Source organism: Tursiops truncatus, chromosome 2 (assembly GCF_011762595.2).
Source record: "Tursiops truncatus isolate mTurTru1 chromosome 2, mTurTru1.mat.Y, whole genome shotgun sequence".
Lineage (NCBI taxonomy): Eukaryota > Metazoa > Chordata > Mammalia > Artiodactyla > Delphinidae > Tursiops > Tursiops truncatus.
The window spans coordinates 163,542,172-163,567,294 of NC_047035.1; the positions used below are offsets into that span (position 1 = coordinate 163,542,172).

The 25,123-nt window shown below is 45.3% G+C and overlaps 1 protein-coding gene across 4 annotated transcripts in view; it reads right to left on the bottom strand.

The window, feature by feature from the left end:
- Positions 1-4,093: 4,093 nt before the first annotated feature.
- PIP4K2A (phosphatidylinositol-5-phosphate 4-kinase type 2 alpha) overlaps positions 4,094-25,123 on the bottom strand; it is a 178,153-nt gene continuing 157,123 nt past the window's right edge. For 2 of the 4 annotated variants that reach the window (XM_019933393.3, XM_033852441.2), the window contains exons 7-10: positions 19,630-19,743; positions 10,880-11,123; positions 8,735-8,838; positions 4,094-6,284 (exon numbers count right to left, since the gene is read on the bottom strand). In XM_019933393.3, the coding sequence (XP_019788952.1) occupies positions 6,204-6,284; positions 8,735-8,838; positions 10,880-11,123; positions 19,630-19,743 (543 nt within the window). In that variant the 3' untranslated portion in view covers positions 4,094-6,203. Of the gene's footprint in view, positions 6,285-8,734; positions 8,952-10,879; positions 11,124-19,629; positions 19,744-25,123 lie in introns of all 4 variants that reach the window. The other 2 variants (XR_012330417.1, XM_019933394.3) reach the window with 2 other exon arrangements.

Here is a 25,123-nt window from a genome sequence, read left to right on the forward strand (position 1 = left end):
AGAATAGCCAAGAAGACTGGAAGAAGCCAAGAACATCTATACATCAATGGCATATGTATCCTCCACCCACATGGGAACAGTGGATGTGAGCCCAGTCAGCAAATCCCAGATGCCCCTGAGTCTGGTCTCTAGAGCTGTGATCAGTACACACAATTCATCTGTGTATTTTTAGCATTTTTGCTGCTTCTTATTTTTGATCAGAAGAGGCGATGCTCAGTTTATGGCATTTTGTTTAGTTAAAAACTAAGTAAGCCCATGTAGGAAAATATTAAAGGAAAAAATGAATGACTTCACAGTTAAACGCTCAGTGTTTGATTTTGGGGGCCTTGTGTTTGACAATGTGAGGATATTCTGCTTTCATGCCCAGCAGTGCATCTGCATTCACTGCAGTAACATGTTTTATTCACTCTTTATTCATTTATCTTTAGAGACTTAGAAAGACCTGCTAATTTTTAGGAAATCAACTCCACAGTCTGGTGGAAAAAAAAAAAGAGGGCAGATGGGAGAAGGATGATTTCAGTTCTCAGAATTTAAATGGAAAACTCCCTTATTTTGCCTGGTCAAACCCTGGTTTGGGGATGTATAAGTAAAACCAAAGCCAGAAGAAGGTCCTTTCTGGAATTTTGGGGAAACTATCCGAGGTCATTTAAGGCACTGACCCCCCCCTCCCCATGACCACCAAGAAGCTTAAGAGGAAAAAATACTAGGTAAACACAGTGTAACCAAATTCTTACATTTTAGTACTATGAGGTTTGGTAAAATTAAGTAAAAATAGCAATAGCATGTATTAGTTGCCACAGAGACCTTAACTAATAGTACCTGAGGCCAAAAAAATTTTTAAAGTGTGTATGAAGATATTAAAGTTGTTTCTTAAGAAAATGTCACATATGTTGAAGAACTTAGGCCTCCTTTTTCACAGGACTTTAACCAACTGACCGAATGACTTGAAGTTATGACCCTTTTATAAATGGGTGTCTCAGACAGTCAGCTCCACTGGTAACTGTGATGTTAATTTAAATAACCACAGCAGTTTACTGAAAAACAAACTCAAAGGACAGTATAACTTCAGTAAAAACCAAGGGCAATCATGAAATCGCAACAACTTTAGTAAAAGAATGAAAGAAATCTCAGTGTCTCCAGATGGGAGGTGAAAGATCTATGTAGATAATTGTAGCTGAAGTCCATGGTTTTGTAGAAACTACATTGTGATACTAAAACGAGGCTCTCTTTCAGGGGTCAGCGAACTTTCTCTGAAAAGGGCTACATAGTAAAATGTTTTAGGCTTTGTGGGCCATCAGTCTTAGGCACAACTCTACAAACTGCCACTATGGTTTGAAAGCAGCCATAGAAAATATGTGAATGCATGGGCATGGCTGTGTTTCAATAAAACTTTATTTACAAAAATCATGTGGTGGCCTGGATTTGGCCTTCAGGTTGTGGTTGGCTGACCCCTTCTCTAATCAATAAGAAACTACTTTGTTCATATATTACAAGTACAGAAAAAGGGGGAGGGGGAGAGGTAGGAAGGCGGGGGAGGGAAGCATATTACAAAAAATATTTAAAATTAGTGATCAGTTCATTGGGAGGGAAAACACAAGACAGTGTTTTCCAGACCAGGTCATGCATCAGAAGCACCTGGGAAACGTTCATAGATTTTCAAGGTCCACCTCCAGAGACTGCCATTCGGTAGGTCTAGGGATATTTTTATATTCCCCAGTGAGACCCTTTGATTTAAAAAGTCAAGTGACAGTAATAAAATGATGTTGGACTAGGAGAAAATGATAGGAAAATGGAATGATACAGATTGACTCTCATAAAATGAAATGTGTGGACCATTTGCTATAAAATTCCAGAGGGGGCATGCCAGGCAGGGCTCTCCAGAGGCAGCTGAAGGGGCAGGTGAAAGAAGAGCTTTGACGGACGAGGGGTGGCCGTGAGCTCTGGAGCCCCAGGGGTACCAGGTCCGTTGCTCACACATTCAACTTTCAATCCTGAGTTGCCGCAGAGCCCAGTCCCAGCCCTGGCTTTGCCGTCAACTCTCATGTGACCTCGGACAAGTCCCTTAGCTTCTCTGGGCCAAGGTTTCCTCATCTGGGGAAACCTCTCCCAGCAGCACGTGTAGGATTCCATAAAACACAGACATATCACGGTGGATTCGGAGAAATCCTAACCTTTGTCCTTCTCTTATGAAGTTAAACTAAACAAGTATTTAAGAGTGAGAAAATTATAGACTACGGCATGTTAATGGCCCTTTGGCAGGATTTTCACAGAATCACAAAAACAGGACTAAACTTCTGAAGGACATTTGGTTTAGATGACGGGGTTTCCGTTTAGGAAGGGACTTTCAATAATCACTCGGGAACTTGTCGGTTCTACTTTTCCAGACACTTCGCCGGTCTTCTGGGCCACTTTACGGTGCGCCGACGGTTGCAGAGCCAGGCCAGTCGCGTGTGAAGAGGGGCTGCAGCAGGGCCGGGACCGAGCAGGCGAGTCAGGTAGCTCCGTGCACGGGAATCCAAACGGCGGGCAGGTTTCTGCCCTTCAGAGGTAACTTTCATTTTTAACAAAGCAGTCACGTGACTGGAGCCGAGTAAAGTGCTGTTTAAGATAGGGAGAGAGGAAGAGATGGGGTGTGATTTTAAGAGCTGGAAGAAGGCTGTACACGTGCAGGACACACACTATGACCACTGTTTTTGTGTTGATTACAGAATTCCTGGAGAGGCCGTGTGCAGTGGTGCTGGGGCCTCCAGAGTCCATGGATGCTAGGAACTCCAGGGCTTAAACCTCTCGGCCTTGCCTTCTTTCCGCTCTCCCACTTCATTTTACACATTTATATATTATATGCATTACCACTTCACTAGTATTATATACAGTTCCTAATCTCTTGTAGTTAACCCTTAACCAGTGTTTCCATAAGTCCCGCATGAAGGATTAATGCTTCAGACCAACGCTGGTCGTTCTATGAATTAGCGATAACCAATTTTCTGGGACTAATGTGAATTCAACCCACGAAATGAAATAACCAAAATGAAAATGAATGTCTGTGTTCCACAAAGAAAATGGAATTTAAGCTCCCTGCTGACCACAGTCAGCTCTGCTGTAGTGTAACATATGTTCCTAAAAATCCCTGCTCTGTGCAAAATTGCCCAGTAAAAACCACAGAGCTCATGGGAATGATGGGATCAGGGCATAACACCCGAAAATGTCATTAGTGATACACTGAAAAAAAAGGAGCCTATTAATACAAACAGTAGCACAGTTTTAAACATACTAAATGGTCAGGAAATATATAAATACCACAATAAATGTGGCACATTATCTTGAAAAAGACCTGGAGGATGCCTGTGGTCGTGGGTAGTGGGCGTCAGAAGGGCTGCAGCTCTTGGGTTGTTGGAAGTGAGGAAGGGAGAGTGATGTGAGGTCAGAGGCACAGTCACAGCTCCAGGTCCTGGCCACTGTGCCCCCCAGTGTGTGGAGCTGAGGTAGATGTTTGAGGGTGTGTCTGGCATGTTCCTACTGGCACAGTTCAGCTGGGTGCCGTCTTCCGTGTTCATCTAATGTTCTGTGAGGACCAACATGCATGCAGCAAATGTGAAAAGTGCATGGCGCTCAAATGATTCCCTCGCATCTCAATCGCATTACAACAGTTACGCATTTTCAAAACAAGTGCTACAGCTGAACTGTGTTTGCTCACCTGGCACCAGTGACAATGGAACGCTCTAAAAAGCCTTCTAGCCACCAATGGTGTCCCAGTAAAGTTCCAAAAAAACGCTGACACACAGAATTATGGTTGGTAAATTTAAAAAATAAGACTGTGTAACTTTAAAGGGTATTCAGTGAAGAGATTTCTTTTCTCTGTCCGTCTTCCAGTAAGTTGATTTTGTCATGGAAGTCTCTATCATTTATACTAATAAACTAGTTCACAGGTTGAAGGCAAAGCTCTAGTTCGTGAAAAGACTCAATTTTACTTTTACTTCTTCAGGGATCAGCTAAAGACACTCTTAGTCCCGAGTATTTAAACTTTGTTTGCAATAGAGAGACACACAATTGGGAGAGAGACACACAATTGAGAGAGAGGCACGAAGGCTCCACCTTGTGAGTCATCAAAGTGCTTTATTTTGTAAAGCCTGGCTCATGACTGGAGTGTACTGTTAGCACTAGGAGATACAAGGCAAACTTCCTCACTCTGTCCGAAGAGTTGATCAACAGAACGGATGACAGAGACTGTTACAGACAAAAATAAAGCATTTTGTAAACTTCTAGAAGCATACACGGATTGGCCACAAAGGAAACAGTTACTCAAATAATGTACGGGTACCTTCTCTTTACTTCAGGGTCTCGCTTTTGTAATCCTGGATCAAAGAAACTACAGCATAACTTCAGAGCACTGAAAGGGACTCAACGCCAGAATGAATGGTGGGGGGGGGGGAGAAATACTAAATCACCATCTCAATTAATTTAAACACAAAAAATACAGATTTGTACAACAAGGTCACAGTGCTGTTGACATCGTCCGTTGAGGATAACATATCTCTGTGAAGTCAGTTGCTGCTGGCTTCCCAGGATGCCGGCTGCTGTCACCTGGTGTTTTCTGAAGTAAACCCACATACGTTGGGCACAGTTGCAGACTTGATAAGCCCTGAAGGAAAGTCACTGGCAGAGGCAGTATGGTGCGGGGTATTTGTTGAGCTGTAAGTAATTACTGAGGGGTGGATTTTTTTTTTTCTTTTCTGAACCTGCCTACAAAAATCATCTCACGTTTTAAACAAAGAATTTCAAAGGCACAGCTTTAGCACAGTGTATGAGTTGATAACCTATTCTAAGCAAGTCTAATATTTTAGCTTGACACCTTTCAGAAAATGCCAGGAAGTTGGTAAATACATGATCGATGTTGGAAATTTATAACTTGATTAGACACAGTCAGCACAGTTTAGGGCAATGAACTTGTGTAACCAGATCTGGGTTAAACATTTTCTTAAAAAAAAAAAAATCATTAGGTTGATAAATGTGCATCGGAGGAAAACAACCCTTTTCCTTTTACTGTAAAAGACCGCCTACCATTAAAATGTGACTGCAGGATACACTTCAAAATATGACAGACATTTCACCTACACTGTAAAGTGACTTTACATGTAAACTTCAAAAATCACACGCTGTACATTAAATTTTTAGATTCAAAAATATCCCTGTTTTCCTAATAATGTAAACAGTAATATTGAGGGTTTCAGTTAAAGGCAAATTCATAACAAAATACCACTGTTTAACTGGAAAATTGAGGGTTCTAAATGCTTTGCTCACCTTCCCACCATGGGAGATGTAGGTGCCATTGCCCAAAACTGCACTTTTCAGGTAAGCTTTATTTTTATTTTGTAGCATTAATTACTATGTTGCAACGTAAGAGTGTGTCAGTGAAGAAGCTCCAGGCAAGAAAAGAGAAGTAAGCAGTGTTCCTGGGCGTATTTACTGAGGTGAAAATGTACAGAGAGAGACACTAGGGGCATCAGCTTCCTGCTGGAGGAGGGACCTTTGTCCCCAGACACCGTGAGTCCCGACACCTGAACCAGGATGCGCGGGAGATGCCAGCCTCCTCCGTCCAGCGCCCGGGGTGCAACTATTAAGGAGTGTCAGCGTGCGTGGTAGAAGTGTAACATCTGCAGTAAGTTTTTTTTCCTTTTAATCACCATCATTATTATTATCATCATCATTATTATCTCCATTATTATTACGATTACCGTCTCACATCTTTCAACTCCAAAAGATAAACTGATCCACAGTTTCTCGTGTGGTGCCAACCTGGGTGGTCTGACATCGCATCGCCTTCTCCCCTCCCCCCTGCATGTGCTCACTCACTCACTCACTCATTCATCCATTCATCCACAGCTGGAATCAGAGGGTTACTACTCCAAACACACTCTGACCGAAGTCGGTTTCCATCAACCAATCCATCAGTTTTTAAGATGCTCACGTGCGCGTGCGCACGCACGCCCCCCCGCCCCCCCACATACACACCCAAGTCAGAAATAGCTAGAGTGATGCTGGGAAATATCAGGTAGCTGTTAAAGCAAGTAGTCCCCAAATCAGTCATCTTGGCCTGAAGATGTAAACGAGGAGGTGTGCTTCACTGAGTTTGGTTTTCATTTTTCCTGTGCCGAAGCCACCTCTGTCCTTCCCACGCTCACGTCCGTCTTCGGCCATGCAGGACGTTACGTCAAGATGTGGCCAATAAAGTCCAAAAAGCGCTTGGAATACTGTTCTGGGTTCACGGTGGAGATCTCCGCACCAGCCTGGGCAGCGTGAGAGGAGAGGAACAATGACAGAATTACTATCAGTACCTGCAGGAACTTCCACTGCAGCTGAATATGAAGCCAGTCATTTTCAAACCTGTGCAGCCTCTACTCGTAACTCAGAATAGCTTGGATATTGGTCTGAATAGCCAAGGCTCTAAGGAATCTGTGTGTGAAAACGAGGCAGAGTCGTAGGACCAACAGATGCCACTGTCACACACACTGTGACTGCTGCCACTAAAAAAAAAAAAAAATCCAACCAACCACGTTAGAGATGCTCCCGTCAAATGTGGAATCTGCGTGGCCTACATTCAGAAGCCACGGGAGGATGCTTCTGTTTCTCAAGAGAGCAGATTGGAGATTCCTTGAGAATGACACAAACAGCAACGTTTGGCCAAAGGGAAACTCCAATGGCAAGGACACAAGGACCGTGTTCATTTTTCAGGACCGAGGTAAGCGGCTGGGTGCTCAGAAATGAGGGGCGACGGCCACAGCAGCAGGGGCGGTGTCAGCTGCCGGCCCCGGAAGCAGGCGAGACACAGCGCTGTGACTGCGTCTCCCCCGGAGGGGCACGGGCACGGGGGTACTATCGTCCCCGTTCACAGAGACCTGCTTGGAGCTGGGAAGCTGGCCCCTCGCAGAGGCTCAGTGGGGGGTTTCCTATGACAAGAGCACAGTAGGGCCAGCAGACCCCCCCCAGTTACCAGCCAGCCTCCTGATCTGCAAAGGTCAGGACCGAGTTTTACTAAGTCACCAGAGGCTGTTTTTACACACGCAGCTCACAGGAGAACCTGTCATTTCCAAGCCTGGCCTGGGCCCCTGGGATCTCCACGGAGGAGCCCCAGTTTTGAAGGCAGAGAATGGTTCTCGACAGCAGCTCGACACAAACTGCACCCAGCTTTAGGCCGTGTGCCGTGTCTCGGAGCTGAGCTGGTGACTTACAGGGGAGATGCAAATGAAGCCGTGTTTGCAACGGCATGTTTCCAGCTGCACGTGGTCTGGAATATCACAGCAGGTTTGAGGAGGGGTGGGAACAAACACGGAGCGCCCCCCACTGTTCAGTCTGTTCACCACAAAAATCTCATCAATAAGCCATTAGGACCCCTTCATCAGCTGGCGGAACTGAAGCGCCAAAGCGCTTCCTCCAGGTCACACACTGGAAAGGTGAGATAGGATTCTGGCCCAGCTCTGTCCTTGCAATACACCCAGCCTCTTAGAGGCCCCTCCCCCAGCCTCCTGAGCTGGACTCGGAATCAGGGAAAGGGGTGGTGCATCTGTCAGGCACACAGTTTGCAAATGGTGCTCAGAAGGCCGCGGTGCCGACTCCCGTGTGAGAACTGCTGTGTACCCTTCTCTCTGACCGATAGAGGATTCTTAACGCGTTCGGTGGGCTGGGTAGGTCGTGGTCCGTGCGCTGCACACAGCAGGCACACCAGAAATAGTTGACGGTGTGACTGAAATATTTCTGTGGCAAGTGGGGTATGGTGTTAGGCTGGTTCCGTTGCTGACACGACAGCCTGTTTGACTTTAAAATAGAGAAAAAGAGCCTTTAGTAGCGGTTGATGTTCTGCGGGGTGTTGGTCGGCTCCACACTGTGGGGAAGCATCTCTCCTGCCAGTGTGAACGAGCCAGGGCACAAGTTCATCCCTGTGGGATGGGGTCTGTGGCCTTTCTGGCGCGCCTGAAAGCCAAAATGGGTCCCTGCGATGCAGGCACGGTGCAGACTCACGACTTGTGAAGTCCAGCCGGCCAGGCGGGCCTCACTGGGAGATCTGGGGGTGGGGCTGGGTCCTGAGGAGCAGCCCTCCCTCTACCACTGCCTAGGACGCGATCCTGGCTGGCAAGTAAGCTCTCGCCCTCAGTTTCTTCACCTGTAAGCAGGAGTGCACTGGTTTTCCCTCACAGGCTCGTCCCGGGGACTCAACAAGTTACCATAGGCCGGGACACTGAGAATTCTGAGCAAGGACAGCAAAGGTGAGGGGTTCGTATTACTCAACTTTGAGCCTGCACTCAACAAATTTCTGTAGTAGAAAAAATTACAATCTGCTGTGCGGAAAGGAATATAATATTGTGTATCCTGGAAGCATCTGAAGCAGAGAATAGTGCTTCAGTTCTGAACATTTCATATTAAAACACTTAGTTGTCATCATTCAGCCCTTTTGTCTTTTGAAACATTTTTCGAACAGAAAAGACTTTGTGTAATATTCTCACGATGCATGTGTCTGTTAATAACCCCGGTGGGGAAAAGAAGAGCCGCGCCGGGTTTAAGTGACTTGGGAGCGGCGGTCCGAGCGCGTGCTGCCTCTGACTCCGCATCAGAGCGTGACCCCTGCAGGGAACCAGAGCCAATGAAGGCCTGTGGGCAGCTCAGCGGAAAGGAGCGGACCTGAGCTGGTCCCTGCACGACAGGAAGCAGGGAGCAGAGAGGGAAACCAAACGGAGATACTTACGCCGTGTTTAACAGTTTTTGCAGCGTGGGCAGCTTTCTTTTTTGCATCATAATGAGTCAGAATGTCAATAATTGCCATAAAGTACACCTCCTTCCTAGGCGAATCTGTAAGGGATGAGAGCGATGATTGTGGGACAGGTGATGACAGCACCTGGAAGAGTGCGAGCTGCTGACGGAGGAAGAGGCGAGGGATTCAGTGGGGCGGGGGTCGAAGGGGTCTGAAAACACAGGCAATAGAGGCTTTTCAAAAGTCTTGCATATCCCTGTGAAACAGCTTAACTTTCTGTCCCCAGTTCTCTCTCAATTTGAAAAGTAAAAAAGAGAATATAACCTCAGGATATCACCAGTAGAGGTGCAAGGCTGAGACTGTTTTTGTTAATCTTCATTTTCTTTAGTGATTGTGTATTGCTTTGGTATAAAGAAAAATGCTATTTAAAAAATACTCTAAAACAAGTAGAAGTAATTATGCTCCCTAATACTTTCTACCATTACATACTGTTCCTAATGAGCTGTTCACTAATTCTCATTGGATCTAGTATCAGAACTGGATAAAGGCATATATCACCTACAGTACCCATCTTCTACATATTTCCACAAATATGATGCTGTTGCAATTATGAATAATACGAAAAAGTACATTTGACTATATCTGATTTTCTGTGTTGAAGAAACAATTTTGCTGAGCAAAATAAAAAACGTAACAGGCTTCCCTGGTGGCACAGTGGTTGAGAGTCCACCTGCCGATGCAGGGGACACGGGTTCGTGCCCCGGTCCGGGAAGATCCTAGATGCCGCAGAGCGGCTGCGCCTGTGAGCCGTGGCCGCTAGGCCTGCGTGTCCGGAGCCTGTGCTCCGCAACGGGAGAGGCCACAACAGTGAGAGGCCCGCGTACCGCAATAAATAAATAAATAAGTAAATAAACATAACTCAAACTCACCTGGCTGCTATGCCATGAGACATTTTTTTAAACAATGATGGACCACAATTTTTATTACTCAAAAAATCAGAGGCCTGCTTTTATCTCTAATTTTTTTTTTCCATGTATAAGTAGCTAAGGTAGCATGTAATATTCCTACAAATATCTGATCACCCAGATTTTGAGGATTAAGATGGATCTTGGGCTTCCCTGGTGGCGCAGTGGTTGAGAGTCTGCCTGCCGATGCAGGGGACACGGGTTCGTGCCCCGGTCCGGGAAGATCCCACATGCTGCAGAGCGGCTGGGCCCGTGAGCCATGGCCACTGGGCCTGCGCGTCCGGAGCCTGTGCTCCACAACGGGAGAGGCAACGACAGTGAGAGGCCCACGTACCGCAAAAAAAAAAAAAAGATGGATCTCACTTTAGAGAAGAGGGCCACAGACACCTTAATGGGGGAAAGAGCAGAGGACAGACACAGCAGCAAATTGGAGATTCTCATCCCACACCCTGGGCCAGCTTCAGCACTCCTGAGAAGGAAAGGGCTGGTAGCAATGAGGTGCCTGCCCTACACGATGTCCACAGGGGGTTTGGAGTGGATCACGTATGTACCTAGCTCAGGATAGACTTGTGACACTTGAGATCCACATAAAAGAGAGATAGCTAAGAAAAAGAATATTTTAAACCATTCCTTATATGGTATGGACATTTACACAAGCATGTGCATATGTGTGTTGTGTATGTACAACACACACTTGTGTGGTTTCACTCTGTTCCCTCAACATCACACAATTCAAGGACCTCATCACATTACAGTTCAAAACCAGAGGTTACAGTTACCTTTAACATACTTTGTCCCGAAATCAATTGATTGGGACTCTTGAGAAGGAGTCTTACGGGGCAGCATGCGGGTTTTTTTTGTTTTTTGTTTTTTTGTTTTTTTGCGGTACGCGGGCCTCTCACTGTCGTGGCCTCTCCCGTTGCGGAGCACAGGCTCCGGACGCGCAGGCTCAGCGGCCATGGCTCACGGGCCCAGCCGCTCCGCAGCATGTGGGATCTTCCCGGACCAGGGCACGAACCTGCGTCCCCTGCATCGGCAGGCGGACTCTCAACCACTGCGCCACCAGGGAAGCCCCAGGGCAGCATGCTTTTAACCGGGGTGATGATTACCAGCAGATCATGCAAAAAGAAAAATCCAACCAATGGTAAAAAGAGTTGATAGTAACTCAACTTACTTTCATGGCATTTAATTCCATAAACATCAATGTTTGGATCAAACTCGCCGGGAGCCAAGGGCGGTGAGCTGTTGAGCGTATTTCCAGGACTGTCGGGAGGGGTTCCAATAGGGTGGGTGCCGTCGCTCTCCCCCTCCTCCTCTCCGTCGTTCTCTTCACACTCCACTTCTTCCTGTTCGGCTCTCTCCACATCGTGGATTCCCACCAGGAGGCTGTAGTCCATGAGCTTCAGCTGGGCAAGAAACTGGAAGGTGGGAAGCGACATGGTCAGTTATGCCTTAAACACAACCCCAGAGTTAAAGACAGCAAGCTCACAAAAGGGCGGCAGAGGCGAGAAGGTTTCCCCAGGAGCAGCCGGGAGCCTCTTTAACGGTGCTGTCACGGTCCCTGGAAGTTTCTCCAGCCAAAGCTGTAGCCTCGCATTTCAGGCTGGCTCAGAGCCAGGATTACCTCCCTGAGATGCAAAGCGGGATGCTGGGAGGGATGCATTTATCACGTGGAGGTCGTACTACACCAGAGAGCAAGAGAGCAAGGAGACGCAGGGAAGAAAACGTTTCTCCGAACAATTAAGACTGGCTAATGGGGAAACCAGGGACCTCCCACGTAGCTTCCAGGGGAGCCCCTGAACGGCTTGTGAAAAGCACTTTGAAACGCAGCACACTCTGTGGAGGAGAGTATTATGCCGTCCATCACAAATAAGCACAAGCATCAGTGTCCCAGCCAACCAGCAAATGCCTGTGTCTCTGCTCAGCGCTGCCCTTCAGGCCTGCTGGGGGGCTTCCTTCTGACGGAAGCGGGAGCCGGAGACGCTCCTCCATCACCCCCTCCCGTGCCTAGCACAGTGCCTGCCCCGACCGACCCCCTTTATCTGGGGGCTCTCTCTGGCCCATTCCCCTCGCCTCCACTGCGTACCCTGGATGCCCTCCAGAGGTCTGGGCACAGCTGGAGAAGCTGGATTGCCGGGTGGCAACATCTCCCACCCACATGTGTGTAGTGGGTGCAGCGTGGGTGGGGCTTGGTCGGGCCAGGTCCTGCTCCGCTTGCAGGGTAACAAGGCAAAAGCCCCCTTGCCCCATCCCTGCTTCTCCCTCTGGGCCCTTGGAAGGTCCCTGGGAAGTGGCAAAGGTTGCATGCTGCCCGAACTTCCCCTTCTGGTCATTTGGCAAGGAAGAATTTGATCTGGTCACGCCCCTGCCTAAGACCTTTCAGTGGAGTATCGTTTCTCACAGGGTGGAAACAAACTCTAACACTGTCCTCGGGACCTGGGTAGTTTGGCCTCATCGCCTCTCGGGCCATCTTGAACCCTGTGCTGGCCTCTGGCCCCCTCACTGCGCCCCTTCACCTCTCACTTGACCTTCAGGTCTCAACTGCAGGGCACTTGCTCACGGAAGCCTGTCCCGATTCCTGCCGGGCATGTGTGCACTGCACACTTTCCCTTAAGGACACCTGGTTTAGCTGCACACTCATTAGCTGACTTGAGTAACTTCTATCTTCCCCAAACAGCGCAGCCCCGTGAGGACCGGGGCTCTGGCCGATTTTGCCCTTGAAACTGCCATTATTAGTCAAATCCATCTCACCTGCCTTCACTAATCAAGGTTTTTTAAGACTTGCATGTCCTCCAAGGGGCATGTAGCCTAAACAATGATATCTGCCCAGCTGCTTTCTAGAAACTTGGAGTCAGCTGTGTCTAGTTTGAGCTTAGTTGGTTGAGACTGGATAGGAACACTGACCCTCCAACTGGGCATGCGTGAGGGTCTTTTCACACGTGCAGAGGATGGAAAGCTCCACCCTTGGATCGCGCAGAGGCCAGTAGCCTAGTTAAGCCCGTGCAGAAAGCTGACTCCCCTACCTTTTCCCAATCGCCTTTCCTCACGCTCTCCGGGCCTCAGGCAGCACTGCTGCTGCTTGTCCCATAAACACCTCGAGCCCCTTGCCTTGGGGAGGCGAATTTGAGATTTGCTCTTCCCGCTTGGCTGCCTTGCGAACAAACCCTCTCTGCTGCAAACTTCAGCGTCTCTGCGTTCGGTTTGCACGTCGGGCACAAACGAGCCTGGTTCGGTGACACCCTCGCTGCACTCCTGACTCCCAGGTAAGTGATGTTGCTACTTGGTATTTATTGAACAAGAGAACAGGATGCCTGCTGCTTCTTCCCCAGTCCTCCTTACCTCTCCCTAACTTCCCCTGACCCTTTCCTCTAAGACGAATAACCACCCAAACCAAATAAAAACAAAGAACAACAAAAAGACCTTCCTTTGAGACTGCAAGAGGCAGCACCTACTGGAAGCAAAACGAGACGATTTACGATATATATATATATATATTTTTTTTTTCGGTACGCGGGCCTCTCACCGCCGTGGCCTCTCCCGTTGCGGAGCACAGGCTCCGGACGCGCAGGCTCAGCGGCCATGGCCCACGGGCCCAGCCGCTCCGCGGCACAAGGGATCCCCCCAGACCGGGGCATGAACCCGCGTCCCCTGCATCGGCAGATGGACTCTCAACCACTGCGCCACCAGGGAAGCCCCACTTACGATATATCTTTGCTCTGCAGAGCAGAATCTCTCTTTAACACATAGGTTTGTTTGACCTTCAGATGGTTGACCGTACAAATACACTATCAGGTGTGCTTTATGTATGAGAGTACAAAAGGGACTGCCTGTAATTAACCTGCTAAAGGTCAGGCAGGGAAGAGGTGATGACCAGGGCTGAACTGCCACATGAAGTAGGATGGGTCTCCAGGCCCACGTCTTCCCCTGGCACTTGTGCTGCTCTCACAACGTCAGCCAGGCCCAGAGCTCCTTTCCTGGGTCTCTGATCTGTGGTCAGACCACTGCTTAGGCTCCTCTCCCAGTAAGGAAACATTTGTATTCAATAAATAGAAGTGAAGTTAGCTCCCAGCATCACCCACTAAACTATCAGTGAAATGAAAAATGCATCTCTTGACAAGAAGTTGTTCTGACATACTCAGGATCAAGGAAACCAGTTGCAGCCCCAAATGGGGATTATATAAGAAATGGGGATTATATAAATCTTCAAATCTGTGTGGCCGAGACAGAAATGGAAAAGACCAAGGAGAGCACAGTGGTTAAGAGTGTAGCTTTTGCTGATAAAGGTGACCCATTAAAGTATCAGATAATCCTAAATAAAAATGTTAAAAAAAGTTTTGGAGTCAGGTGGGCAATTAAATTTTATGTTACTAGCTCTGTGCCTTGATGATAAATTCACCTCTCTGAGCCTCAGTTATTCTAACTATGAAATGGGACACCACCACTAAACTCACAGTGGTGTGGAAAGGATTAGAGGGAATGTAGTGGAGGCCATGAAAAGTGCCTTGCGTGTAACAGTGGGCACGGTTTTATCATTGTCCGTGTGGTAAAAACCTTTTTTTCATCAAGTAGGTAACTTAAACATGGGGATGGGCTCGAGTGAGGTGGGCCAAGAGGGGAGATGTGCTAAAGAGCCCATTGACTCCTCAGCTCTTACTGTCATAAAACGCCGTTTAAAATCTCTTCTAAAGTAGAGGGAAACACAAGGCAGCAGCAGACCTGAGATTCTTGCTAGAGAAAGTCCCTGCTGGGCATCACAAAACTACTGTGGGCTGAAGATGACAGACCCCAAAGAGAAGAGGGGTTCAGGGCCCCCTGGAGGGTCTACCTCCAGCTAACATTAGGAACTTAATACACATTTGCTATTTTCTGTCATCCCTTTAAGCTTCTAACTCAAATCAGTGATTTCTAAATACATAACGTTTCAAAGCATGAAGATTTAAAAATCTTTATAATCTCTAGGTCCCATGCTTTCCTAATTAATAATTATCCACCAGACCTTGATCAGCCTCTTTTTCCCTCGGAATATCCCACCTAATCTGCTTCCTTCATAATTAATTCCTCATTATACCAAATCTGAGCTAGTACCTCCCTCAAGGTTTTTATGAGCCCTGTCACACACAAACCCTTCTAGAAAACTGTGGCTAAGGAGCTGTTAATAAACTCTCCTGTGTGTTGTCTTTGGAGAAATGTCTGTTTAGGTGGTCTTCCCAGTTTTTGGTTGGGTTGTTTGTTTTTTTGTTGATGAGTTGTATGAGCCGTTTGTATACTTTGGAAATTAAGCCCTTGTCCGTTGCTTCGTTTGCAAATATTTTCTCCCATAGGTTATCTTCATTTTGTTTATGGGTTTCCTTTGCTGTGCAAAAGCTTGTAAGTTTGATTAGGTCCCATTTGTTTATTTTTGTTTTTATTTCTATTGGCTTGAGAGACTGACCTAAGAAAACATTGGTATGATTTATGTCAGAGAATGTTTTGCCTGTGATCTTGTCTAGGAGTTTTATGGTGTCATATCTTTTAAGTCTTTAAGCCATTATGAGTTTATTTTTGTGTATGGTGTGAGGGTGTGTTTTAACTTCATTGATTTACATGGGGCTGTCCAACGTTCCCAGCACAGCTTGCTGAAGAGACTGTCTTTTTCCCATTTTATATTCTTGCCTCCTATGTTGAAGATTAATTGATTGTAGGTGTGTGTTTTCTTTCCTGGGCTCTCTATTCTGTTCCATTAATGTCTGTTTTTGTGCCAGTACCACACTTTTGATTACTGTAGCTTTGTAGTATTGTCTGAAGTCTGGGAGGGTTATGCCTCCTGCTTTGTTCTTTTTTCTCAGGATTGCTTTGGCAATTCTGGGTCTTTTATGGTTCGATATAAATTTTAGGATTCTTTGTTCTAGTTCTGTGGGAACTGTCATGGGTAATTTGATAGGGATCACATGAAAAGATGCTCAACATCTCTAATTATTAGAGAAATACAAATCAAAACTACAATAAGGTATCACCTCACACCAGTCAGAATGGCCATCATTCACAGGTCTACAGATAGCAAATGCTGGAGAGGGTGTGGAGAAAAGGGAAATCTCCTACACTGTTGGGGGGAATGTAAATTGGTGCAGCCACTATGGAAAACAGTATGGAGGTTCCTCAAAAAACTAAAAGTAGAGTTGCCATATGATCCAGCAGTCCTACTCCTAGGCATATACCCAGACAAAACTATAATTCAAAAAGATACATGCACCCCGTGTTCATAGCACTATTTACAATAGCCAAGCCATGGAAACAACCTAAATGTCCATCAACAGATGACCGCATAAAGGTATGGTATATATTTATATACAGTGGAATACTACTCAGCCATCAAAAAGAATTAAATAATGCCATTTGTAGCAACGTGGATGGACCTAGAGATTATCACACTAAGTGAAGTCAGAAAGAGAAAGACAAATACCGTAAGATATCACTTACATGTGGAATCTAAAATACGATACAAATCAATATATCTACAAAACAAAAACAGACTCACAGATTCAGACAATAGATTTGTGGTTGCCAAGAGGGGTGGTGGGGGAGGGAAGGAGTGGGAGTTTGGGATGAGCAGAGGCAGACTATTATATATAGAGTGGATAAACAACAAGGTCCTACTGTATAGCACAGAGAACTACTGATATATTCAGTATTCTGTGATAAACCATAATGGAAAAGAATATGAAAAAGAATATGTATAACTGAGTCACTTTGCTGTACAGAAATTCACAAACAACACTAAATCAACTACAATAAAATTAAAAAAAAACTTCTTTACAACAGATTTGAATTTACTTTTTACTAAGTTTATTAACACACTTGTTCTGCTGAATCACCACCTCCCAACACATCTGTGATGCAGGATTAAAATTCCAACCATCCCTATTTCGGTTATATTTAATCGCTTGTTGAAAGCCGTAATAATCCTCTCTTGGAGTACTTTATCTGAAAACAGTCTCATCTATAACATCTGCATGTTATATCAGCAGTTTAGGAGTGTGGCTGCCAGTGGCCTCAAATCCCAGTCTGAATTTAGTAGCTGTGTGTCTTTGAGCAAATTACATAGTGTCTCTGGGCTCAGTTTTCTCATCCATAAATTGGGATAACAGCACTCAGCCTCAAGGAGTTAGAAGACTGAAGGGAGAGAATGACTGCACAGGAAGGACTTACGCTCTACACGCTCTGTAAGTGTTGGCCGCCAACCATCCTGCTACCCGCAGTGCCCCCTCCCTACCGCCGACCCAAGACGTGAGGGATGAGATGGCCTATGATGGGGCGGATGCCACAGGACACAAAGCACAGTTTTGCATTGTGTGAAATTTGGATCCCAGTGTGAGCCGATGAGAGATAAGCGTGGGCCGTGGTCAGAGCGGACAAGAAGCGGGTCAGAGGGCAAAAGTGACTTCTCACTCTCCGTAGAGTGCTTTCTTCTGGAGAAAAGGGTTCACATATACTCATGTGTAAAGCTATCAGAACTAAAGTACTTTGAGCGGCATATGAATAGAACAGAATTTCAAACGCAGAAAAAAGCCCCTAGGTTCTAATTTTCCTACAAAAATATTTACTGAGCTGTAGTAAACTCATCTTTTACTTAAAGCATTGAGTCAACCCCCAACCCCCAAATCCTGTACTTAAACAGGCCGGCCAGCTAAATTAGAAAGCATGGACCTGATGGAAAAATGAAACGAGATTACATTCTAGTCTCATTATCAAGATCAGATGTCAAGCTACTTCACCATAATTACCTGCTTAAAAATTTAATAATGCTTCTGCATGAATTTCAAAACTAGACACTTACCGACCATTGAGAATTTATTAAAATGAAAGAACGCCTTATGCCCTGCCTCCAGTTCAACAAAACAGCTAAGTGCGAGAGCCATGGATGGGGTTAAAATTATCCAAATCCTCTAATCAAGACACTGTTAGAGACAATGAAAGGGCGAAGAGAATCCTTGTGTAATTCAACTGTAAATTTGAACGGCTTCAGTTACATTATTTGTGGGGTCTAAATAGCATAGTAATATACAGCCGACAGAAAAGATGAAAACCATCTTTCTAGCAGATCAGATAACCCTAAGGCCTGTTTACCATAATTGCTAAAACAATATGATTCTTGGGATCAAAGACTTGCAGAATAATGAATAAAATTCTCAAAGAGCATGTCTACCTATGTCACTTTGTTATCAGAGCAAGTTGACCCCAAAGTAAAAGGGAAATACTTAGCTAATATGCATTTTAATAAAAACCACTGACAACTGAGGAAAAATAAATGCTTAATAATGAGAAACTGGAGAAAAACTTTAAAAAAAAAAAGACACTTGTATCCTTCATAAATAACCAATATCTAGGTTCTAATCAAAGCATATACATGATGTAGGTTAAAGTGCAAAAAAATTTCTTAAAATAATTTATAACCTAAAAATAATCATGAACTAATTTTGTCAGTCTGCATGTCTTGCAATGAAAGATGTTAGAAGATTAAAAAGAAAATTATAAAACTGCTTCTACCCTCATGGGGGATATAATCTAACCCATGACATGTGTTCTTCGGCCCAAGTCATTTTGTCATTTTGTTTGGGTTCTTTTTTGTTTTGGCCATGTGGCTGGGCTTGCCGGGGGGTGGTGTCTTACTTCCCTGACCAGGGATGGAACCTGGGCCCCGGCAGTGAAAGAACCGAGTCCTAACCACTGGACCGCCAGGGAACTCCCAAGTCATTTTGTTTTTAATGACACAGGAAAATCTTTCCACAAAGCCTCTCTGAGGAGCAGATCTGTACTGGTATGTGGAGAACTGTACTTCAAAGTTAAAAAAAACCAAAACAAAAACTGCACACACATGAACAAAAGTAACAGCTAAGAGGGCTTCCCTGGTGGCGCAGTGGTTGGGAGTCCGCCTGCCGATGCAGGGGACACGAGTACGTGCCCCGGTCCGGGAAGATCCCACATGTCGCGGAGCGGCTGGGCCCGTGAGCCATGGCCGCTGAGCCTGTGCGTCCGGAGCCTGTGCTCCGCAACGGGAGAGGCCACAACAGTAAGAGGCCCGCGTACCGCAAAAAAAAAAAAAAAGTAACAGCTAAGAAAAACATAGCTTAGTAACTGTTTAAATTAGAACTCTCCTTGCACTGTTTTGTAACCTAACAAACTTCAAGAAAAGAACGTTTTTCCTGAATTTATTTCTAGAAGAATTATATATAAGGAAGTTCGGTGGGAGAACTGCAATGCCATTACAATAAATGGAAGACAGGGAAAGGTGTATTTTTAATTCGTAAAACAGCATTTACAAAGAGAGCTCCATTACAGACTCAAAGCCCATTTCCACATAGTATTTTATTTCTCACAACATCCCCCATGACCCTGGTGTCCTAAACTGCCTTTGTGCCATTCCCATGCTGTGGCAAGGCTGTCTTGATGGGCCCAACGTCACTAACTCCACAGAGGCTGGCGCAAATATGAAGCACTAAGCAACTGAGGCTGGGTTTTGCAACACCAAGATGTGGTTCAGATGGAGAAATCCCCAAATTCAGGTGGTTACTATCCACTTGTCGACACGCTGTGCTCTTTGACAGAATGCCCTCAGTCCCCTCGGCCCCAGCCCTGGCTGCCGTGGGCAGTCAGTCTACCCCCCTACCCAACAGAGAAGACGGGTACCGGAGGGAGGGGAGACCAGAAGACGCCGCGTGCTTGCTTTTGTTTGTCCTCTAAAGGGGGGAGCTGCTGAATTGGCACACTTCTCTTTCAAACCAGATCACATATGAGATATACCTGTTTATATCTGCTTTGGATAATGTACAACATATGTTTTTGCCTCGGTTGCCGATTTAAATAGACGGTTTTAAGAGCTCCTGAAAACCCGGGACTGCTGACATTCATACAATGGGCCGTCCCTTATGCTGAGTTTCTTTTTCTTACCTCAACATCCTTCTTCAGTTTTTCCAGGAATACCTTTTTGTTATTGTCATCAATATAAATCTTTTGACCCTCGTTAATGAAATCATTATCCTTTAAAGTTGGCAGTTCTTTGGCCTAAAAAAAAAAAAAAGAAGAAGAATAAGAAAGAAGCTTGACTAAAATCTAAAAGACATGTATGCCCTCCAATCCTGGAGGTTAAGTTTCCACTCTTGGAAGCTGAATCTGCCCTGTTCACCGCAGAGGTCTTACCCAAGGCAACGACATGTGAGGTAGCTTGAGTGCCGCAAGGGGGCACCAGTGAGCTATGACCACTGGAAGCATTTCCACTAGGAATGGAGGGTCAGGTGTACTCCAATATTATGAGGCTTTTGTAACAGATTTCATGGTTTTCATATGAACGAACCTGACTGCTTTCTTAGATTCACTTTCTTAAAGAAGATTCACAAGAAGTCTCCTAGGTATAGAATTCATACCCTTGGAATTCTTTGTCAGGAACCCTCAATTTTCTTACTGGTATAACCCAACTCCACCCGTCCCTGACAACACACACACTTTTGGGATAGCCTTTGCTGGGTTCATGTTACAAATAACATGTTGTCTTGCTCAGAAAAGCACCACCCATAATCCTATCTAATTTCTGAGTCAGGGAGGATATGCAGCCAGAGGTTAGCGATCTGCCCTTCTAAGCCTTCCTGCACACCGCTCCAAGAAGGAAACTCTGTTTGCATCTGGGCAATATCGAAGGAAAATGTTTTCTAGAGTAAAGCATATTAAGATGAGAAGTTCTACCCTTTAAAAATAAACGAGAGGGTAGTGAGCTGGCAACTAAGCTATGCTTAGGCTGAGCAACACAAAGTAATGCGTGATTATCAAAACATGGGTCACAGGCAAAGAGAACAAACCAAAAAACCAGCTTGTACTGCAGCATATAAGATAATAGAGGCCTATAGCTTTAAAATAGTGTGGGTTATTCAACTTCCTGCAACCTGCATTCTGGGAGAGTTCAAAACCCCTCCCCACACCTTTGGGCTGACCTTATAAGAAATAACCACTCCTGCTTGTCTTCCAGTTGAAAGGAATCCAACGTAATACATTGCCTTTCTTAGTATACTAATGAATGCCTCCTTTCCATAGTGTGAACTAAATGGGGAGGGAAAAAAAAAGGAAAGAACATACTGTCCTTCCTGGTCTCCACACTACCTCCCCCTCATTCAGAGTGATTAAAAGCTCACTGGGTACATCTGTCTACTGAACCACCATCCAAATCCCTAAACTGCTCACTTTTTCCTTTCTTTCTGTAAGGTACACACACATGTATGTAGACTACTCACATCTATCTGTACACACACACACACGCGCGCATGTATATTATGAAATTCTAAATTAGCTTTGCTGCTCATTTTAACTTTGAGAAAATGTGCGGTTTTGTGAGTTTCGAATTCGATATAACTATTGCCAAAATAATTATCCTTACAAAGCAGGTATAGCAAAGCTCAGAAATCCAGAGATCCCATTCAATAAGCGGTTACTGAATGTCACGTATAGGAATATAAAAATGAATAGGTCAACATTTCTATTCTAAAGGAGTTTGTAATCTTGTATGAGACACACCGAAGCAAGTAGGTAAGAAAACAAGGCAGCATGAGTTTGTAAGGCCTATAGATAAAGAATACGGTTCTTAGGGAGAGACAGGTCTACTTTCAAATATTTCATTGCCGAGTCAGAGTCTGGGGAAATGAGATGCAGTGCCATTCTACACAACAACTAGGGAGGGGCCTGGTAGACTAACTCTGTAAATTCATCATTAATCAATTTAAAAATGTAAAATGTGAAAGAAAACCCTGAATGTGAAGATGGCGTGTTAATGTTAAATGTTTGAGTCAAGCACACAGACCTGACGTGCTTTTCCTAGAACTGAAACATAGTTTCACAGTGAATGAAATGCAAGGATCTGAAGTTTAACGAACTCAGAGGCCAGCGGAGCAGCTTTGTCAAAGGTACAAAACTGGGGTGCTTTAGAAAGCGCTGAAGCCGGATTTATGCACAAACACAGGAGATGGAGAGGGTCATGATTCTCCAAGCATTGGACAGCTCGGGCATTTGTCTGTTTAGGGGACGGTGGTGTGTGGTTGGGGGCATTGAGGATTAAGAGCTGCCTGAACTCTGCAACTTATTTTATATGTGCAAGCAGAGCAGGGGAGAGGGGTTTTTGTGCGTGGGTGCGTGGGCGCGAGAAACCTGAAGGCAGGGATGACAGGCTGCAGACAGCGGTAAGCGACCCGTGCTGGTGAGAGCAGTCTCATTAATGCAGATGAATGCCATTTCAGGGTCACCCCAGCAGCATTACCTCATGTGACAGGGAGAGTGTAATCCTACCTCATAACACTCTGGACACCCTGTACTTTATTACTAGGCTTACTTGTGAATTTCGCAGGCACTAGGGTTGAAGTTAGATTGGATCAAATTCAAAAAAGGGCAACCAGATTGGTTAAAAGACTTAAGGGCGTATTGAAAGGCTCAAGAGGTGCAGGCCGGTCCTTAGGGCAGCTGCCAGAGGAACCCAGCACTGGTCCACCAACGCCCACCCCCCGGTGTCAGCAGGCTGGCAGAGGCTTTAGGAGCACAGGGTTTTGGAGACATGAATCCTGAGGTTCCCACCCTCCATCCACCCCTTACTTGCCAGGGGCCAGTTTCTGGAGCCCCTCCAGGCCGTTTGCATATGTGTGGAAGGGGGAGACCCTGCTAAGCCCTTGACAGGCATCTATTTATTTAAGTGCATTATCTCATTTACTCTTCGAAACAACCTTAACTCTTACTATCCACACTTTACCAACAGGGAAACTGGGTTAAGTGAGACAACACAGCTAAGGTCTCACAGCCTGGTAAGTGGAGCTGGTAAGCCGGTTCCTGCGCTGAGATGCGGACCCGGGCTGCCTGACTCTTAGTGCAACTCGACCTTTAGCTGAGTGACTGAGGATTCGACCAAAACCCCTGTGACATTTAAATAGTGAGGCAAGTGGTTAGTGTCGTCACTGCCGTGAGCATTCAGTAATGCTGCATAGAAGATGTTTAAAAACAGAGATGAACTTTTTCTACTAAAAACTGAATGACGAGGATGAAGTCACCTGACAGTAATGCACCCTCAAGAAAACCTTGTTGCCTGGCTTCTTAAAAATGTCAATATATCCCTCTGATAATGAGCAGTATTTATACTAAAGACACACCTTTTTTTTTTGTTTGTTTGTTTTGAGGGCAACCGTTTTGCTACGAATTAATGAACATCATAAACTCTCGGTGTGGCACTGCCCACAAAGGTGATGTCTGCAGAGCAGCACAGAAATAATCGTGGGCAGCAACCGGTCCCACCCTTTGTTTTGTGACACTGAATTACTTGCACTTAGCGGGGAGTTTTGAAAGCGTCAAAGTCACTGGGTCTGGTTCCTTTAATGGGCATCTTTCATACCCTTTCTAGCTCAATGCAGATACCAGCCAGAGGGCAGAGGAAGACACCAGGGCTGAAGACATCAGCTCAGAAACACTTCTGAACTGTGGACTCGGACGCCGGCCTCCAGCCAGCGGTCAGCCACCTTTCTGAAGTGGTCGTAGGTGGAGTCTTCACTTATTAGCTCTGAATTAAGTTTTCCTGGCCAGTTTCACGTAGACTGGCAGCCTCCAAATGTGATGGGGAATTGCAGTACCTCACGTGGTACTTACTGGGGGGCAGCACCGAGGAGGCTGAGGCATGCGATGGGCCTGCTCTTCCTACACGGCCCTCCCCAGTCTGTCCAGCCTGGCCAGGGGAGTGAGGCTGCGTACAACCAAACCCAGGACCAAGGCCAGCACAGCCCAAGTCTAAGGCTAGTTCCTTTTGCAGGAAGTGATTGAACTAGGGTGGGTTGGACTCAAAATGGCATTCATCTCTACTAATGTGATGTGTCAATGTACAAACACAGCTAAAGGCATAAGCAACCGAGCTATCCTTATTTTGTTGTGTGGATAAAATTGGCAGAGTGAATATCCCTGGCACTTTCAATGCTGGGGGATGCCAGACCCCACGTAGATTCAGTATGGCCCAGATTTCTACTTGGGACACTGAAGCATGAGCTTCTGAGCACAGACTGGACCCAGGCCGCCAGGGTTGTATCTCAGCTGCTCCAGTTATTAGCTGTGTGACTTAGAGTAAGTTACTTAACCTCTCTGTGACTTGGCTTCCTCATCTTTAAATGGGGGTTAGCAAACCACACTGCTGTGAAGACTATACCCATTCATACACCTAAAAAGCTTAGGGCCCTGCTTGCCATGTAGAGAGTTATATATAAATATTCTTGTTATTTGCTGGTCATATTCTCAAGTATGGCGTGTGTATCTAGAGAAAAGTTCATCTCTGATAAATTCAGAGCAAGGTTTTTTTTAAAGTTGCATATTTTTAAAGCACATTTAACACTTTTATAATAGTTGAGGTGTTTAGACCCAGCTGCTCAATCTGTCCAAACCTCAGTTTCCTCATCTTATATAGTGGAATATTAATAATACCTATCCAATAGGGTTAGCGTGTGAATGAAATGACAGTGCTTGGCAATGAGAACTCACTAGATATTAGTTTGCGTCTTAGTTACACATTAGCTTTGACCGTGACCAATACTGTTACATAGTGTTTCGAACTACTAAAGAATACAGACTTGCCCATCGTCTTCTAGCCTTCCTGATTTTCTAAAAGAAGTAGGCTCTTTAAATTTGGGGTATCAGTAACCCAAGCCATGTTTAAAATTGCCTGTTTTCAGGTTTTATTATTAGGCACAAACCTCACGACTTTTCTACACACGGCCTTTAAGTTCTAAAGATACTTTCCTTGTTGCACACACACCTAGCACACACGAGTGCAAGGTTATTTCACTTCACTGTATCAGACAAGGTGCACTAGAGGCTACATTGGCATAAGCCCCTACCCTGCCTGCTGTCCAAACCTTGACTGTGAATTCTCTTGGTCAGAAAGACCTCTCGTCACCGCAAAAGCTCTCCCTAGCCAGAAAACCTCACTGAAACCCAAGTGAGAATAAAATGTTGCTTTATAATAATTGGGTAAGTTAAATTTTTAGAGTAATAAAGTGTATTTTATTACTATGGAATAAAATACTTCGATATCTATGGCCAAAGAGAGAAGTTTGCTGACTTTTGTTTTACCTTAATTTTTCACGTGTTTAGTTTTTCTCAGCAAGTAGGTGATAACAGTGGGTAATTTAGTGAATGTGATTTTGCTGACCTAAAGCAAAAATTCACTAATTGGAATCCCAGTAGCCAGAAAACAACCCCAAAACTAGAAAGTAACAAGCTCCTTGGGAACACTTCACTTGGTATGAGCTGTAAAAAGAAAATTGTTTCATTATAAACATTCCCTCCCCTGCTTTTTGTAACTACACTATTGGGTGAAAAGTCTTTTGTTTCTTGGGGGTTTTTTTGGCTGCGCTACGTGGCTTGTGGGATCTTAGTTCCTTAA